The 20,409-nt window shown below is 39.9% G+C and overlaps 3 protein-coding genes across 3 annotated transcripts in view; 1 reads left to right on the forward strand and 2 right to left on the reverse strand.

Moving 5' to 3' along the window:
- LOC137638483 (uncharacterized) overlaps positions 1-20,409 on the forward strand; it is a 218,822-nt gene that overhangs the window by 156,916 nt on the left and 41,497 nt on the right. The window lies entirely within an intron of this gene.
- The window catches only part of LOC137638482 (tripartite motif-containing protein 59-like), a 234,968-nt gene that overhangs the window by 135,911 nt on the left and 78,648 nt on the right, over positions 1-20,409 (reverse strand). The gene's annotated exons all lie outside the window — the stretch shown is intronic.
- The window catches only part of LOC137638481 (uncharacterized), a 42,253-nt gene that overhangs the window by 3,008 nt on the left and 18,836 nt on the right, over positions 1-20,409 (reverse strand). The window contains exons 2-3 of the mRNA XM_068370572.1: positions 13,355-13,864; positions 13,071-13,157 (exon numbers count right to left, since the gene is read on the reverse strand). Coding sequence (XP_068226673.1) covers positions 13,071-13,157; positions 13,355-13,864 — 597 coding nt within the window. The remainder of the gene's footprint in view (positions 1-13,070; positions 13,158-13,354; positions 13,865-20,409) is intronic.

Here is a 20,409-nt window from a genome sequence, read left to right on the forward strand (position 1 = left end):
GCCCAGTAAGGGAAGGAAACAAGGAAAAATAAAATATTTCAAGAACAGTAACATTAAAATAAATACCTCCTACATAAAGTAAAACTTTAACAAAGTAAGAGGAAGAGAAATAAGGTAGAATAGTGCCCGAGTGTACCCTCAAGTAAGAGAACTCCAACCCAAGACAGTGGAAGGCCATGGTACAGAGGATATGGCACTACCAAACACTAGAGAACAATGGTTTGATTTTGGAGTGTCCGTCTCCTAGAAGAGCTGCTTACCATAGCTAAAATCTCTTCTACCCCTACCAAGACGAAAGTGACCCGTGAACAATTACAGTGCAATAGTTAACCCCTTAGGTGAAGAAGAATTGTTTGGTAATCTCAGTGTTGTCAGGTGTATGAGGACAGAGGAGAATATGTAAAGAATAGGCCAGACTATTGGATGTGTGTAAGTAAAGAACAAATGAACCGTAACCAGAGAGAAGAATCCAATGTAGTTCTATCTGACCAGTCAAAGGACCCCCTAACTCTCTAGTGGTAGTATCTCAACGGGTGGCTGGTGCGCTGGCCAACCTACTGCCAAACAATAATAGTTTTAATATAGACAATTAATAATATTAATAAAAGTTGGGCAGGAAGAAACTATAATAATAATAAAGCTTGGGCAGAAAAAGAAGTACAGTGAAGGACTAAAATTGTGGACTATGGTTAAACGGGGTTGGAGGCCTGGATCAATTGGTAAGACAAGTGGAATACCCATAAGCAAGAGCACCTACATTCATGTTTTATCTACCTAACTTTTTCATACTTCTTTACTTCATTCATTAAATTGGCTCTTTTCTAATAAATTGTTATTTATACATCCGAGATTCTTTCCCTCCAAACCTTTAGTCTTCAATATAACAAGCATTCATTATTTTCTTTTAATGAGCCATACCATGCTTTTCCCTGCTAGAGTTGTAGCTTCGCATGTAATAATGTACACTAAATTATAATAGCTTGCTAGTTTACTTAATATACATAAAACAATCCTCTATTATTAATAATACTTGCAATTACAATCCTAGAAGGAAAAGCAGGATGATATAAGGCAAAGGGCTCCATCTGGAAAAATGGCCCAGTGAGGAAAGGAAATAAGGAAATAAACTACACAAGCCGTTTATAAATATTAAAATGATTTTTCTCATATAAACCATAAAAATTCAAAATAAGAGGAAAAGAAATAAGATAAAACTGTGGCCCAGAGAGTACCCTCAAGAAAGAGAACTTTAACCCAAGAACATGGAAGACCAAGGTACAAAAGCTATGGCACTACCCAAGACTAGAGAACAATGGTTTGATTTTGGAGTGTCGTTCTCCATGAAGAGCTGCTTACCATAGAGAAAAAAAAGTCTCTTCTACCCCTTAGCAAGAGGAAAGTAGCCACTGAACACTTACAAGTAGTACTATTTTGGCCACACACGATCACCCCCCAAAAAGGGGTGGCCACACACGATCACCCGGAAATGAGGGTATGGCCGTTCACACTCACCCAAGGTCACAGAGGCTTACTGTTGACGGAAGTGTAGTATTTTTAAAGAGTTTTGTTTACAAACATTGCTTTGAAGGACGTTCGTTTCGACAGTAGGTCGGTGTTGATGGAAGTGGAGTATTATTTTTGTTTACAAACATAGAGTTGAAGGTCGTAGGGTTCGTAATGGCATACGTACGGGAACTATTAAAGGGAAATTGTTTACGGAAGTAGAGTATTATCTTAAGTTTTTTGTTTACAAACATTGAGTTGAAGACCGTACGGTAGTGTGTCACTATTAAAGGGAATTTGTTTACAAAACATTGAGGACGTAACCATTTGTTATTATCAAGCAACTCTTCGTAATGACGTACGTACGTGTTTATACGTGTCCAGGAACTGTGGCACTGTTTAGAAAACCATGAGAACGTAATCATAGTGTGCTACTATTAAAGGGAATTTGTTTACAAATATTGAGGGTGAAATCGTAGTATAGTGGTATACAAGATAGTGTGACACTATTTAAGGGTTTTTGTTTACAAAACATTGTTGGTGTTTAATAATAAAAAAAAAAAAAAAACGGGTTTACGGTGTTTTTAAAAAAACGGGTTTAACTTTTGTCATTAACGTAGTGAGAGCGCGTCTACAGTAATACCGAGTCATCTTAGCACCCATTACGTTGTCCCACCCGGCCTATTTGTAATGATTAATTATTTGTAATGATAAGGGTAAAACATGCCCAGACAGTCTCTACAGCCGAGTCAAAGGGCTAACCCGCGGCCCCCGTTCGCTACCTGTTGATAGGCCTACACATGTCTCACCCTGCACCCTCCACCTGTAGATAGGCCTAAGCACCTGTCCCTACCCACTCTCTCTCTCTCTCTCTCTCTCTCTCTCTCTCTCTCTTCAGAGAAGGTGTTTGACCTTCCAACTGTTACCCTGGCATATTTGAGGATAACGCTAAGATGGCTTCATACTCTCACACACACACACACACACACACACACACACACACACACACACACACAAAATACGTGGGTAGATAATATAAGAAACATAGTACTTAATATTTGTTTATTTGAAGGAAACATCAAAATTACTGTAAAATAATCAAAGCAAGAAAAGCAAGAAATTATAGTTATCAGGAAGGAGATATTATTTATTCTCTCTCACCAAAAAAAAAAAAAATCCTGTGACGAATACAGACAACCTATCTTCCAATGAAAGCTAAAAATATCAAATGAACACAAAAAACATCCTGTGACGAATACAGACAACCTAACTTCCAATGAAAGACCCTAACATTTGCCCGCTTAAAAGCGGTAGGAAAACTTTTATTTGATTACGCCCTGACATCGCAATATACATTTCGGGTTTGATCGGTGGTTATCACTCCCTGGGATTCTCCAAACAATAAAATCATTCTATTCTCGTTGACTTGTCTATCAAACGTTAAATGGATTCTCAAATCCCCATTTTTCTCTACTTCGAGCGTATCCATCAACGCCATTTCAGGTTTGAAATTCAACGCGATGACTGCCCGACCATGGCTGTAGCAATCATAATGAATTAGGTGGTCATAAGTTAAGCCGAAAGATTTTAATGCCTCGTAGTAAAGATGAGAATATTTTTCGGGAAATTGACACGTGTGTGTGTGTGTGGAAATAATTAATTTGGATGTGTGTGTGTGTCTCTCTCTCTCTCTCTCTCTCTCTCTCTCTCTCTCTCTCTCTCTCTCTCTCTCTCTCGCTCTCTCTCAGTCCATTTGTTTTAAGGCCTTCCGCTTACATTAACATATATGGATAATAATCACTTACATTGGCAGATATGTGGAATAAAAAACTTATTACAACTTAGTTTCTTTTATTATACGAAGCATACATGCAAAATAACATTTCGTGAATAAAGACATAGCATTTAGTGGGAGAAAAATCTGATCCTAAAAACATTCATTTGAAACCCTAACATTTGCATGCTTAAAAGCGGTAAGAAAAATTTTATTGATTACGTTTCTTTAGCACTTGCCAAATCTTCATTGAAAATTCAGGTTTTATATATTTCCAGATGTACATACACGGTCTTGAATTTAAATGGAGAAGATAGTATAATAACACTGTTACGTCATTTTCCTTTAAGTCGGTGGTGGATAAATGCTCCCTGATTTTTCCTAAGGGCGGCGCAAACTCCATTTAGACTTATGCTATGCGTAAAATATAGGCAGAAGAATGCGCACAAAGCCGAATTGTAATTTTGCACTCTCATATTATTTATGAAACACTTCATGGAAGAATACCTTCGTAGAAAATCAGTAAAGTATACCGAATGATCTTTTGGCTGCATCCCCAATGGGTCAAAAAATATAATGTTTTCTACCGGACTTTTCTGTATTATAAATACAACCCAGTGCCCAATTTCGCGATACTGATGTGATGGCATAGTATTCACAATAAGTAAGATGGGTTTTGTCCTTATCAAGGATATCTTGAAGCCGACCAACTACGCCCTCCTCCCCCCTGACCACATTCCTTTCAATTTAAGCCTATGGAAAAGTACCCATCTCTCTGTCCAATTTTTTTTTTTTTTAATAAGTAGCGAAATGTACGCCAAGATTTCAAGACTACAACACTATTGCGTTGCTTATATTGATAATAACAACAACTAGAGCATCAGTAACAATATTAAGATTTACGGTATAAATGATAACAATAACAATATATTTCATTTTATTCGATTGTAGTGCACGGTTTACTTTATTGATGAGAGAAAAAACAATTAACAATATACATTTACTTTATCCCTTTAAGGAATTGAAGAGTTTAATCTTTATTTCTCGGCAATACAGCTAATCATATTATTTATAATGTTCCGTTGCCGTATAATTTTACGAACTTTCGAATATGAAATGAAAGATGTGTGGATGTTTTATGCTATCCCTATCACTAAAGACGTTTGTTAAGGGATATGTGAAAATTAGTTCCACATATGTCAACTCTTTACCAACTAATATCCTTCACAAACATACACAAGCGCGCGCGCGCACACACACACACACACACACACACACACAACACTTATCTATTCCTAACTTGTTACAAAATCCAGTATTGCAATCGTGTATGTTATTCCAAAATCAGAGTTTAAGCGAAGAGGAAGTTTCTCCAAAATCAGAGTGGATGTGACTTCTTTTTATATTATGAAAATCGTTTAAGCAAAGAGGAATTATTTGGTAATCTCAGTCTTGTCAGGGGTATGAGGAGAGAGTCGAATATGGAAAGAATTGGTCATTTTTTCTATACCTCTTCCCTTACTGAATTGGGTTGTAGGGTTCTCCGAAATACTGATTATGACTAGGATACTTCAGTTCGGTATTATGCCTAATTCAAATGGAATGGTAGATTGCCTCTTCGAAGAAGAAACCCGATATTACTTTTTGAAGATTCAAGTAAGCAATGTGTGAAAAAAAAGGGATCATCAAACAGCCCGCTATGTTAGATTAGATAGAAATTTAGCGGTCACCCCTCTCTATCCATCATTACACATTACTTTAGTAATGTTTCGCGATTAGTACTGGTTAAAACTGGAAATTAGGAGGGAATGCAGTTAATGAATGTTTAGTTCAGTCGTGATATGGCATTTTTTTTTCCTCTGTCCTTTTGTATCTGCTACCTCCTTGATCTTTCCCAATATTTGAGTACAAGAGATAGTGACCGAACGAGTCACTTATGTTTGATTTGTAGATAACAAAGTGATTGTCGACTCAATAATGTGACATTATTCTTGCTTTAATACCATTCTTCATGACAGAAACTGCAGCGTCCAATCATTTTCTTAGCTCGAGGTAACTACTACTCTTTTGATTTTAATTTTTTTTGTTTTTTATTTCTTTACGATCTATAATGGAAGGTTACTTCCTTAGTCATAAGACTCCAGTATTGGGGTAATGAAAATGAAGTAGTAACATTTGGGATAAATTTCACGAGTACACTTTTTGTATCTTGTTATGATAAATCCTCAAGCACAAACATGCCACGTCTCTTTAATGACCAGCTACTAATTTACAGATATACGTGGCACTTACACCCATGGGAAACATTTGAGAAAATCTTCACTATGACTTTATATATATTTTGCTTATGCTTTTTATGCAACATTTGACATCATATACTCTCTAATATCCCATACAATGTAATACCCATCATTTTTCTAATATTGCTTGGGTAAGTAATGAATAACGTTTTGCAGAATATTGTAACCTAAGAATCAAACTATCCATCAGTGGATATATACACTGGTCCGTTTGCGGTTCCTTCACCTTTCAAGATCCTGACCCATGACCGTGACAAAATTACGACTCCAAGAAACTTTCTCCCTCTATTTTCATCCCCCTACCACTTCTCACCCCCCCCCCCCCCCACACACACACACCTAATAAGCAAACAAAGTTTTAATCACATGAGCTAAGCGATTATTTTTCCCAAAATAAACTGTATATTTTAAGTGAAACTATATACTAAAAATTGCATTTCATCTAAATTTAAGTTGCTTTCTTATCGTTGTCTTAGAAAGTTCATTTATCTATTTATTCATTTTGCAACCGTGTCCCTCACGTACATTTCTTCCTTGAAAGGAAATCGAAGTGACAAAGGAAATTACATAAACGAGAAGCTTAAAGACAATGTGTTAAAACAAGAACCCATCGACGTTGTGAAAAATTCTACAATGGTTGTCGTCTCCGTTTTCACAATGACTGTAATTCAAGTAAGCCGGTTATACGTGCTACCGTTAGTAGTCCTTCACTTACTTTACCTAATGAGGAATTGAGAGCCAAAGAGGTATAAATGTCATGAGAGGCAATGTGAAGAACTCCGGATGCTATTCAGTCTTCTATTACTCCGATTCACACTAATTTATGGAAATTGTGCGGGACCTGCCCAAGAATGAAACTATGACACAAGCAAAAGTTACGTATATTAGGCGCAGATACTCGGCAAAGAAAAGAAAAAAAATACGCTGCTATCGAAAAAAAGAAGTGTGACATTATAAAATGGAAGAATTGTAAATTTTTATTTGTGTACTTTGATAACATTTTAAAATCATTATCTTTAATTGCAGAGATAGGTAACAACTCTCAATAAAATAAACAGGGCAAAAAAAGCTTAACATTGAAATGGGCGAAGGGTGTAATTTTGGTGTAGTGAAAATTTAAAGAGAGAAAATTTGGTGGGGTGGAGATTTAGTTAAGCAGAAATTTTGTAGGGAGAATTTTCGAGGTGGATTTTTCGGAGGGTGGTGAGTTAGATTTTACGGGTCACCACTCCCGTGATACTGGTAGATGGCCGGTGCACTTTTCATCGTGTGTAAATTATTCACAGTAAAAACATCTGTGTAAACTGAAATGTGAGATTAGTTCAATGAAACAAGCGCATTTACAGACTGCATTCCGCTATAAATCTCTCGGCATGCGTTGCATATTTTCATTGCATGCGTTACATATATTCACTGAATTCCATTTCTGAAATAAATTAAGGATATCTCTTAATACTATAACATTATTTCTGTGCAACTCACCACTACTGATATACTTCCTAAGTGTACAGTACATGAAACAAAGCGGTGACACAGAATTTTTTCGCCACGTACAATATTTGTTACTCACTGCTCACAATTCAATGCATTTAGTGACCAACCTCACTCCAGAAATAAAATGACTGTGTCCCCTACCATATAATAACAGTGAAAGCTGATCTTAATCATAATTATGATTCTAAGTTATGCATGCTATTATGCTTTAGTTTACCGTATAGTAGAATGAAGACTGAATTTTATGATATAAGTCCTGGCATAACAGGCCGGATAATGTTTAGGGAGACATTTGCGGTAATGAACGAAATTCTAAGCAACGAGGGAGGGCGCGTGCGCGACCTTTGAACAATTTCATGTGATTAAAGCTTTGTTTGCTTATTAGGTGTGTGTGTGGGGGGGGGGGGTGAGAAGTGGTAGGGGGATGAAAATAGAGGGAGAAAGTTTCTTGGAGTCGTAATTTTGTCACGGTCATGGGTCAGGATCTTGAAAGGTGAAGGAACCGCAAACGGACCAGTGTATATATCCACTGATGGATAGTTTGATTCTTAGGTTACAATATTCTGCAAAACGTTATTCATTACTTACCCAAGCAATATTAGAAAAATGATGGGTATTACATTGTATGTGATATTAGAGAGTATATGATGTCAAATGTTGCATAAAAAGCATAAGCAAAATATATATAAAGTCATAGTGAAGATTTTCTCAAATGTTTCCCATGGGTGTAAGTGCCACGTATATCTGTAAATTAGTAGCTGGTCATTAAAGAGACGTGGCATGTTTGTGCTTGAGGATTTATCATAACAAGATACAAAAAGTGTACTCGTGAAATTTATCCCAAATGTTACTACTTCATTTTCATTACCCCAATACTGGAGTCTTATGACTAAGGAAGTAACCTTCCATTATAGATCGTAAAGAAATAAAAAACAAAAAAATTAAAATCAAAAGAGTAGTAGTTACCTCGAGCTAAGAAAATGATTGGACGCTGCAGTTTCTGTCATGAAGAATGGTATTAAAGCAAGAATAATGTCACATTATTGAGTCGACAATCACTTTGTTATCTACAAATCAAACATAAGTGACTCGTTCGGTCACTATCTCTTGTACTCAAATATTGGGAAAGATCAAGGCGGTAGCAGATACAAAAGGACAGAGGGAAAAAAAAATGCCATATCACGACTGAACTAAACATTCATTAACTGCATTCCCTCCTAATTTCCAGTTTTAACCAGTACTAATCGCGAAACATTACTAAAGTAATGTGTAATGATGGATAGAGAGGGGTGACCGCTAAATTTCTATCTAATCTAACATAGCGGGCTGTTTGATGATCCCTTTTTTTTCACACATTGCTTACTTGAATCTTCAAAAAGTAATATCGGGTTTCTTCTTCGAAGAGGCAATCTACCATTCCATTTGAATTAGGCATAATACCGAACTGAAGTATCCTAGTCATAATCAGTATTTCGGAGAACCCTACAACCCAATTCAGTAAGGGAAGAGGTATAGAAAAAATGACCAATTCTTTCCATATTCGACTCTCTCCTCATACCCCTGACAAGACTGAGATTACCAAATAATTCCTCTTTGCTTAAACGATTTTCATAATATAAAAAGAAGTCACATCCACTCTGATTTTGGAGAAACTTCCTCTTCGCTTAAACTCTGATTTTGGAATAACATACACGATTGCAATACTGGATTTTGTAACAAGTTAGGAATAGATAAGTGTTGTGTGTGTGTGTGTGTGTGTGTGTGTGTGTGTGTGTGTGTGTGCGCGCGCGCGCTTGTGTATGTTTGTGAAGGATATTAGTTGGTAAAGAGTTGACATATGTGGAACTAATTTTCACATATCCCTTAACAAACGTCTTTAGTGATAGGGATAGCATAAATCATCCACACATCTTTCATTTCATATTCGAAAGTTCGTAAAATTATACGGCAACGGAACATTATAAATAATATGATTAGCTGTATTGCCGAGAAATAAAGATTAAACTCTTCAATTCCTTAAAGGGATAAAGTAAATGTATATTGTTAATTGTTTTTTCTCTCATCAATAAAGTAAACCGTGCACTACAATCGAATAAAATGAAATATATTGTTATTGTTATCATTTATACCGTAAATCTTAATATTGTTACTGATGCTCTAGTTGTTGTTATTATCAATATAAGCAACGCAATAGTGTTGTAGTCTTGAAATCTTGGCGTACATTTCGCTACTTATTAAAAAAAAAAAAATTGGACAGAGAGATGGGTACTTTTCCATAGGCTTAAATTGAAAGGAATGTGGTCAGGGGGGAGGAGGGCGTAGTTGGTCGGCTTCAAGATATCCTTGATAAGGACAAAACCCATCTTACTTATTGTGAATACTATGCCATCACATCAGTATCGCGAAATTGGGCACTGGGTTGTATTTATAATACAGAAAAGTCCGGTAGAAAACATTATATTTTTTGACCCATTGGGGATGCAGCCAAAAGATCATTCGGTATACTTTACTGATTTTCTACGAAGGTATTCTTCCATGAAGTGTTTCATAAATAATATGAGAGTGCAAAATTACAATTCGGCTTTGTGCGCATTCTTCTGCCTATATTTTACGCATAGCATAAGTCTAAATGGAGTTTGCGCCGCCCTTAGGAAAAATCAGGGAGCATTTATCCACCACCGACTTAAAGGAAAATGACGTAACAGTGTTATTATACTATCTTCTCCATTTAAATTCAAGACCGTGTATGTACATCTGGAAATATATAAAACCTGAATTTTCAATGAAGATTTGGCAAGTGCTAAAGAAACGTAATCAATAAAATTTTTCTTACCGCTTTTAAGCATGCAAATGTTAGGGTTTCAAATGAATGTTTTTAGGATCAGATTTTTCTCCCACTAAATGCTATGTCTTTATTCACGAAATGTTATTTTGCATGTATGCTTCGTATAATAAAAGAAACTAAGTTGTAATAAGTTTTTTATTCCACATATCTGCCAATGTAAGTGATTATTATCCATATATGTTAATGTAAGCGGAAGGCCTTAAAACAAATGGACTGAGAGAGAGCGAGAGAGAGAGAGAGAGAGAGAGAGAGAGAGAGAGAGAGAGAGAGAGAGAGAGAGAGAGAGAGACACACACATCCAAATTAATTATTTCCACACACACACACACACGTGTCAATTTCCCGAAAAATATTCTCATCTTTACTACGAGGCATTAAAATCTTTCGGCTTAACTTATGACCACCTAATTCATTATGATTGCTACAGCCATGGTCGGGCAGTCATCGCGTTGAATTTCAAACCTGAAATGGCGTTGATGGATACGCTCGAAGTAGAGAAAAATGGGGATTTGAGAATCCATTTAACGTTTGATAGACAAGTCAACGAGAATAGAATGATTTTATTGTTTGGAGAATCCCAGGGAGTGATAACCACCGATCAAACCCGAAATGTATATTGCGATGTCAGGGCGTAATCAAATAAAAGTTTTCCTACCGCTTTTAAGCGGGCAAATGTTAGGGTCTTTCATTGGAAGTTAGGTTGTCTGTATTCGTCACAGGATGTTTTTTGTGTTCATTTGATATTTTTAGCTTTCATTGGAAGATAGGTTGTCTGTATTCGTCACAGGATTTTTTTTTTTTTTTTGGTGAGAGAGAATAAATAATATCTCCTTCATGATAACTATAATTTCTTGCTTTTCTTGCTTTGATTATTTTACAGTAATTTTGATGTTTCCTTCAAATAAACAAATATTAAGTACTATGTTTCTTATATTATCTACCCACGTATTTTGGTGTGTGTGTGTGTGTGTGTGTGTGTGTGTGTGTATGTGTATGTGTGTGTGTGTGTGTGTGTGTGAGTATGAAGCCATCTTAGCATTATCCTCAAATATGCCAGGGTAACAGTTAGAAGGTCAAACACCTTCTCTGAAGAGAGAGAGAGAGAGAGAGAGAGAGAGAGAGAGAGAGAGAGAGAGAGAGAGAGAGAGAGAGAGTGGGTAGGGACAGGTGCTTAGGCCTATCTACAGGTGGAGGGTGCAGGGTGAGACATGTGTAGGCCTATCAACAGGTAGCGAACGGGGGCCGCGGGTTAGCCCTTTGACTCGGCTGTAGAGACTGTCTGGGCATGTTTTACCCTTATCATTACAAATAATTAATCATTACAAATAGGCCGGGTGGGACAACGTAATGGGTGCTAAGATGACTCGGTATTACTGTAGACGCGCTCTCACTACGTTAATGACAAAAGTTAAACCCGTTTTTTTAAAAACACCGTAAACCCGTTTTTTTTTTTTTTTTTTTTATTAAACACCAACAATGTTTTGTAAACAAAAACCCTTAAATAGTGTCACACTATCTTGTATACCACTATACTACGATTTCACCCTCAATATTTGTAAACAAATTCCCTTTAATAGTAGCACACTATGATTACGTTCTCATGGTTTTCTAAACAGTGCCACAGTTCCTGGACACGTATAAACACGTACGTACGTCATTACGAAGAGTTGCTTGATAATAACAAATGGTTACGTCCTCAATGTTTTGTAAACAAATTCCCTTTAATAGTGACACACTACCGTACGGTCTTCAACTCAATGTTTGTAAACAAAAAACTTAAGATAATACTCTACTTCCGTAAACAATTTCCCTTTAATAGTTCCCGTACGTATGCCATTACGAACCCTACGACCTTCAACTCTATGTTTGTAAACAAAAATAATACTCCACTTCCATCAACACCGACCTACTGTCGAAACGAACGTCCTTCAAAGCAATGTTTGTAAACAAAACTCTTTAAAAATACTACACTTCCGTCAACAGTAAGCCTCTGTGACCTTGGGTGAGTGTGTACGGCCATACCATCTTTTCCGGGTGAGTGTCACGAACGTCCTTCAAAGCAATGTTTGTAAACAAAACTCTTTAAAAATACTACACTTCCCTCAACAGTAAGCCTCTGTGACCTTGGGTGAGTGTGTACGGCCATACCCTCATTTCCGGGTGAGCGTGTACGGCCATACCCTCATTTCCGGGTGAGCGTGTGTGGCTTGGAGGAAAAATAACTGGAGATGCCCTGACCCGGATTAAGGGAAGCCAGGTTTTTACCCTTCGAACTGTCAGTTCTTGATCCTTCAAGTTAATCTCTGTCACTGTATTGGAATTTGTAGTCAGTTCTATTCAGACCTTTGTTTAGAGACGGTAACCCTTATTGTGCTTTCATTAGCGATGGCTCCTTCCTGTGGTGCTCTTGGTTGTACGAAAAAAATAAGTTGCATGCCTTTAGGGAAAAATCAGTAACAACAGTTGTGAGATTATCACAAGCTGTGTTCAATGTCATCCAAAGACGGCTATAAAGGTCAACGACTTTACTGTAGTTCATTATTCCAAGGAGTTTGTAACTGATTCACCAATAAGTTGAGCAACAAGTTTAACATTATTTTTTTTTTTATTTTTTAATAAAGTATTACTGGAAGGGACCATCGGTAATAAAATAGCACAAGTAAATAGTTATCAGCTAAAAATAAAGGTCTGAGTAAAACAGACTAAGTACCAGTACGCTGTCGGAGGATTAACTTGGGATCGAGATTTGACAGTTTGAAGGGGTGAATCTGGCCAAACCCCTGGCCTCACGGGTTCAGGAAAGAATTCTGAGTCAGGGCATCACCAGTAGTATTAATCCTCCTAGGTGTGTGGCCACCCCTTTTTGGGGGGTGATCGTGTGTGGCCAAAATAGTACTACTCTTACATTACAGTGCAGTAGTTAATCATTTGAGTGAAGAAGAATTTTACGGAAATTTAAGTATTGTCAGTTGTTCGAGGAAATAAGGGATTATGCAAAGATTAGAATATACTATTCAGTGTATTTATAGGCAAAGAATAAACGAGCCGTAACCTGAGAGGCATTCACTGAAGTGCCGTCTGGTCAGTTAAAGGGCCCATGAACTCAAGCGGTTCTAGCCTAGTTTAAACCACAAACAAGCTTCCATAATCTTACCGTAATCTCCAATGGCGTGTTTTCATCAATTCCTTTTTTAATGGCCTTCTCTACATTTGCAAGCCATAACTTTGTCTTTATAAATTCCTGTAAAGAAAATGCAAACATACATTACTTGTCAAACATTGAAGAATAAGTTTTGTCAAGAATGAAGAAAATTAACAGATTTGTGAACCAAGCCAAAGGACGTATTCACTCAGTGAAAATGATTTCATATAAATTTCAGGCAAAAGAAACGACAATGTTCACGTTAACGGCGAAAATGTTTAGGAGCATAAACTAACCCTCATGAGGAAGGGTTTCCCTTTTTCGCACTGCTGAAGAGCATCTTTGATAGCTTTACTTTGGTTTTCGATGTTGTCACAAGTATCGTCAATTTCATCAATAAACGTCGCCCCAGAAGTGAAGTCTAATGTGGACTCTAACTTAGCCAGCAACTGCCAGTTCTTATTCCCCTCCTGCATTATCAGATGTGAGGTACCACTCAAGAACTGGATCCTAGCATCAATGGCCTTCAATGTCTTATCATTTGAGAGCTTCTTCTTCTTCAACATTTCTGAGAGTCTCTGCACTTCCTGATCAACTCCAACATAGATTTCTCTTATATCGGTGCAAGTCTTCATGACCTCCTGGAAGTTGGCCTCCGTCCGGAAGTCAACAATAGGTTTCTTGCTTAGTTTCTCCCTGACACTTTGGGTAAACTCTCGTAAGGATCTCGCTGAACTTCTCGGGGTGTTAGGCTTGTAGAAAGTTATTGCTTGGTTCATAAAGTCATCACCCAAGGGATAGGAAGCCTAGAAAAGATAGAATTGTTGGGATGTTACAAATAAAACCATCTTATCCTAACCACAATTGTACTTGGCTACAATAAAGGTTAAGTGGAATTGAGAGTTGATTAGATGTGGTAAATAACTGCTATTGTTAAGATTTAGTCCTGTGTAATGTATGGTATTGGTCATCCAAAATGGAATGGCTCCTTAATACATACCTGGATTAATATTATCGGTATTAGGAGTAATGTTGCACAGTATTGCATTGTAAGAACGAGTTTCAGCATAGTTCATAAGTGTAGTAGCATTATGTTATGAAGGAATTAATCATTCATTTTTGGGCTTAGGCCATGTCGTGCTGATGGAAGTTCCTTCATTAGTAGCTTCCTAAGTATATGTGACTACAGTGATATATCCCAGAGAATTTACCGAAGGTATCCAGAATTCTAACTACTGGAGCGAGTATCCCTTAAATTTCTTCAAGGGATATCGCGTAAGGACGTAACTTGACACATCTCATAGCTATTTAAACCCCAAATAGCCTTTCACTTCGAGAGGAAAAGTGGCAAGAAAATAAGAGAGTCGTTCAAGAGGTAAAACCGTTCGACTCTCCTAAAGTACTGTCAATAGTTCGGCCATCCGCCGCATCACGGCGCCACCAAACCATTCTTTCGTTCGTAGCTTTGCTGACCAGTTTTTCCCTGTGTTATCTCGCTATTTTCGAAGCTTTTCTGCTTGAATTATGATCTCCCCAGCTTCATCAGCTTCTGGAAAGTTAAGTAATATCTTTGAATTGTGTAAATGTAAGCTCTTGCCAGTTTTGCTTTTCGATTGATATCGTAATTAACGTAACAAGAGCTGCTGCCAGCCGGATGGCGTCATGATGCGATCGTTCTTTTGTTCATTTAGTTAGCAAGAACGATATTCCCGGCATCTTTGCTATAATAACTTTAGCTATTTAGTATTTTAGCCAGGGATTTTTATATTATGTCATTGTTGTCGTGAATTTGGCGATAATTTCGAGCCTCACGAGTGCTAGGCTTCTAGCCTAGGCACTTTCACACTTCATGCATGATATAACCTTCCTGGTAAAGTTGTATTGAAGCTCAGGCAATATTTTATACAATTAAGATATTACTATTTTCTTTTCCTCTTCCATTATAGTATACCAGAGTTACGTAGAACGTTCTCTAAGCTCTCTAGCTTAATAGCTTTAGTGCTTTAGTATACTTTATATGTCCCCATTACTCTTGTATTGTCTTTAGGGGTAAAATAGATATCAATGCCCCTTTAAGTCAATACTATCTCTATGAGTTGTAAGAGTAATTCCCTTTCCCTCTGATTAGCCTAGGGTATCCTCTGTTAATTTACTGTAACCTATGGTTGGGTAAATTTTCTGGGGCGTTTCGTTTCCCTCTCCTTTTCTCTGAGCTGGCAACTGAGTAGCTTGTCAGTATTGTGTTTGGAGTTGGGGACGGGACATCAGAGTAAGGGTGCTACTATAGCGTGAGGTCTACCGCCATATGTCGCCTACTCAGGTGGAGGGTGAGGTCTACCGCGTGACCAGCGTCCCAGAGCCCCGCACCTAACCATCGAACATGTGAACTGCCCACATCCATAAAAAACGTGACCTGTCCATGCGACCTGCCCATATAAAAGGAAGTAAATGGAGCTCCTAAATCAGTTTTTCCCTCGGCCTAAAAGAGATATCAATTGAACGATCGTGGTTGGACGCTAAAACGATGATTCTAAAGAGAATGCGAGGTGTTGGTTGTCAACTGTTCCAATCTCATCTTGATCATTTTTGCTGGAAGGTGATAAGAAAAAATTCCAATGATCTATTTGTGTCATTCTTAGAAGATGTACGAAGTGCGTATCGCTAGACTAAATGTAAGGAAATATATGATAACCCGTTTGATGTAAGAAGAGTGTATCGCTAGAATAAATGTATGGAAATATATGATAACGTGTTTGATGTACGAAGAGTGTATCGCTAGAATAAATGTATGGAAATATATAACATGTTTATTTTACCTTTATTCCTTTTTTTTCAAGGTAATTAGAAATCCAATTATCTATTTAAGTAATTTCTAAGATATGTTTAAATTAAGTGTTTATTCCTTAAACAAATGTATGAAATGAGTTTTATCCACGAGGGACGAATAATTCAGCAGTAGACCTCATGCTATAGTACTAACGGGAGGTAGATCTCACGCTATAGTGTGGTAGATCTCACGCTATAGTAGCACCAGAGTAAGTCTGTGTTGGCATCTAGCTACCTGGATTTATACCCGCAACTGAGTAGCTTGTAGGTATTCCAGTAGGGCTAGTTGCTGTGCAGGAGGCTTGCCTCCATAGATCTTGTAGAGGCTATTGTTGCACAATTTCCTCTTTTTGGGCTCAAGCCATGATGTCCTGATGGAAGGTTCCTTTTGGTAGCTTCCTTGGGTATATTAACTACAAGGATATTCCCAGAGAATTAAACCACAGGTTATCACAGAATTCTTACTTCTGGTGCGAGTATCCTAAAGGTTTGCCTTTAAGACATCGTATATCAACAGGGGACGCATGTATTAACATGCCACATAGCTATCTGCACCCCATATAGAGTTAACACCTCGATATGAAAAGGTGGAGAATAACTGGGGAGCCGTTCCACAGTTACACTCGTCCGTGGCTACTTTTGGTACTCGAAACGTAAACAAACGGGCGCCATTGCTAAATGACGTCACGTCCGTCCTCATCCTTCTGCTTGTAGCTACCTTGCATAGACGGATTTCCCCCTTGTGCGATTTTTATCGACTTGCATCTTCATTATGTCGCTACCTTCTGCCTCGCCTTCTTCTGGAAAGTTGAGTACCAGGCCCAAGTATTGTTTAAATAAGCTCTGGCCGTAAAGTAACTTATACTTTTTGTAATATTTCGTGTTTTGTGGCGGAGCTGTGCTGCTAACGGACACGCCATTTTATGGCGTCGCTGTTCTCCTGCATACCTTATTTAGCTAGTCAGAACAGCTTATTCCGGCCTCTTAACTAATTGATATTGTTAGTTATTTAGTCTTCATAGCTAGGAACTTCATATATCGTGTTTTAACGCTCTATTATCCAGTCATCGCTTGACCCCATACTAGATTGCTAGCTTAGCCCCTAGGCCAGATTGCCTGGCAACTGTGTTCATGCATGATATATTCCAGTGATCCTAGGTTAAGTTATAAAGATTGTGGCACTATTTATCATACTGTTTACTGTGATGCAAGTGTTTTTCGCCTTCAGGGACCATATAGGGGACCGGTTTGATTGCATACCTTTCTAACCTAACCTAAATGTAGGAACCCCTATATGATCCCTTCATCCTCTGCCTACGGGCATTCCCTCTGTGTGGCCATGCTCCCCCTTCTATATAGGGGAATCGTGTCCATAATCAGAGTGATTATCACTTCTCTGTCTACCCTAAGGGAATGATCCCCCCTTAGGGTTGCGACCGAGAAAGAGGAACGGCCCTGTCCTTCCTCAGTTGCTTATGGTTAGGTTACTTACCCTTCCATGCAACTTGCGATGTGTCTTTCAGCCTACCTAGCTTGGGATTTAACACTCCTTATCTAGGTTAGGCCGGGGGGGGGGGGGGGCTAGTTCTGTACTGTTATAGTTTGAGACGGTACTCTTGCACCGTTCTCATTCTGGTTACCTACCCTAGGCTAGGGAGCGTCCTCCCTTCCTTGGTGGCCGTTCTTGTACAGAGCCTCCCCTATGGAAGACCCCTCTTCTTCCCACTCCCCACCTATCCCTTGGTGTAGACTAGCCTATACATAGGCTAGCCTATACATATCTGTCCCTAGTCCTACAACTCCTCCTTCGGGTGGGATGATAGGGCTATCTTGATCTCCTGTTGAGCAGGCCGCTCTGGTACATATACCCTTCATAGCGTCCTATGGGGTTAGCCACTGGCAGCGATTTGTCCAACAGGGGTTCCCCCCCACTTCTTGAGTGTACCCTAACCCTCCCTTGGGTTACCCTGGCACCCGGCCGACTGCCGGCCCCCTGCCATTGGATGATAGGACCCACTCCTATCATGGGTACACTCCCTCAGGAGAGATGCCATAGGGGTATGCAATCTTACCCCTCCAAACCCTCCTTATCTGTCTCTCTATCTATCCTGGTGCCGGTCCCTTGCCGCCTCTACTGCCGGTGATACCGCCCTTCCGTTGGTGACACTCATAAGATACCCTCCCTCCCCTAAGTCGCCAGCCTTCCGTGTGCCGGAGGGCTGCCGCCTTCCATCGGCAGACAGCCGATGGCCCACCCCTCTATTACCTAGTTTCGGTTGTCCGACCTTCGGGCCGGCCTCCGGCATGCCGGCATTGATTGCCGGCGGTCTGGGTATTCTAGCAAATTCTGCTTTACCTTATGAACTGATCACCAAGCCGTCAGCCTTTGGCTGCCAGAGCCCCCGCCTCCCGCCGCTGTGCCGGCGGCCGCCAAGTTGGTATTATGCTTAGATCCTCAATGTGTCTGCCTTAATGCCTTACACTCTGCAAGGGGCGGCCTCCGGCGTGCCGCCGGTCTGCCGGAGCCCTCCGGAAGCACTAAGGACCTTGCACCCCTTCTACTATCTGTCGACTACATGCCGACAGCCTTACACTGCAGCCAGATGGCTTGGCCACTCCGATAGATGGGTATTGTCTTACCATTCTACTAGTGGCTCTGCTGTCTTCTTGCATATTACAAATTTCCAGCATACTCTGTGTCTTAGCACGGTTGGTTGCCGGAACCTAGATATATACGGGGTCTCCTACTACTCCTTTAACCCGAGGGTCTGAGTGGTCTTAGTCCCTGATACACCTCACAGGCAATCTCTGCTAGAACTTAGCTTCTACCCACCACGGTGATCCATGAGGATTTCCGTTTTGTGTCCCTCGGTCACAAATGAAATTGCCTATTGATAAGGTTACGGTAACCAACTGGGCGGGATTCACTAGTATGTGTCTATCTACTTCCTTTTCCCGCTCCTCTTCTCAAACATTACAATATTCATGAATTATTTAATGTTAAGTGAAAGTTTAACTACTTAAAATTTAACTTTAGAGTAATGTAAGTCATTCTTATGCCTTCCATATACTCATGATCTCTTTCTTTTACAGGAGGAGTATATGAAGTGTGACCACAACTTCTGTGGAGTGAAGCGCCTGGACTTCTACGGGCACAAGGCGTGTCGGACCCACGCCCCCTGCGCCGCCAAGAAAGGCGACCTGAAATATTGGGACTCGCAGCACTGTACATTCTGGAAGAGTCGTCTGGTCGAAGCGTTCGACGATCCTCCTTCAGCGGAGGTAAGGGACAACGCTCGAGAGAAGCTACGCAAGTGGGTGCGTGGCTTCCAGAAGAACGCCACCGGACCGTATCTCGCTACCTAAGATTTGAGGGCCTTGCTATTCCAGAAGGCATCAAAAGACTCGGTGGTCCCTAGTGATCAGATTCCTACCGTCCAAATAGTGGTGGAACCTGATGTGGTCATGGCCCAGTCCATGCATGAGTGCCGTTTAGATTCTGACAACGTGGAACGTATGTCGGAAGTGTCGGAGACCACGGAGAGGAACCTCATGGGCGAGGAGCTCGACTATGAGGAAGATCAGGTGGAATACCCTGATTCGGAGCATGAGGTTGCTCCCGCTTCTACCCCTGCACCAACTCCTACACCGACTGAGGAATCACTTCCTTCAACATCCGCTACCCCGGACCCCATCTCATCTGGCACTCAGGAGATCTTCAAGATGCTTGAAGCTCTCATGGATAAGAAACTTCGCGAGACTCATGAGTTTTTCAAGTCCAATCTCGGAAGTTCTAAGCAACCGAAAAGAATTTCGGTTAAGGAGCTCCCTGCCTGCTCGGATACTAACACATGGAGGTATGCTGAGCACATGCCGATCACCACAGGCAAGATCTTCATCAGTGAGAAGGTCGGCTCGATCACGTTGGAAAAAGTGGAGTTCTTCCCGAATTTTGAGGCTTACCCGGAGTGTTACGTCCGACTCAGGTCTGAACCCGCCTCTAAAGAAGAGACCGAACCGAAGGAGGTTATTGTGTTCGATATCTCGAAGGCCCAGGCTATGCTAGCCAACGCAGTGAAAAGTAGGGGCTTCACCAATTCAAAAATGCCGGCGCTTAGTAAAAAGCACCCGACCTTCGTCGCACCAGACAATGCGACCTTCCCCTTTCTTGAAAAGGCCTTCACTGCAGTACAGAAAGCAGTGGAAGAAGGGAAACCTTGCCCTGTACTGGAGGAGTGCAGGCCCTTCTCCCTGACTACTCCCCCTGATGATAGGCACTGGAAAGACGTCCAGTTGACCTTCATAGTGGGGAAGCTAGAGCCTGACGTTGCTGGTCGTCAGTTTAACGAGGACCTCCCAAAACTCAACAATCACCTCCTTCGTAGGGAACATGATACGAAGGAAAGGCTTGCCGCATCTATGTCCCTCCAGGTACAGCTTGAAGTCATGGCCGGTGACACTAGGGTCCCAGACTTCTACATGGTCCTTGCCAAAACACATCTGGCAACGGTCGTGAAAGATCTGT

The sequence above is a fragment of the Palaemon carinicauda genome, chromosome 3, assembly GCF_036898095.1.
Source record: "Palaemon carinicauda isolate YSFRI2023 chromosome 3, ASM3689809v2, whole genome shotgun sequence".
NCBI lineage: Eukaryota > Metazoa > Arthropoda > Malacostraca > Decapoda > Palaemonidae > Palaemon > Palaemon carinicauda.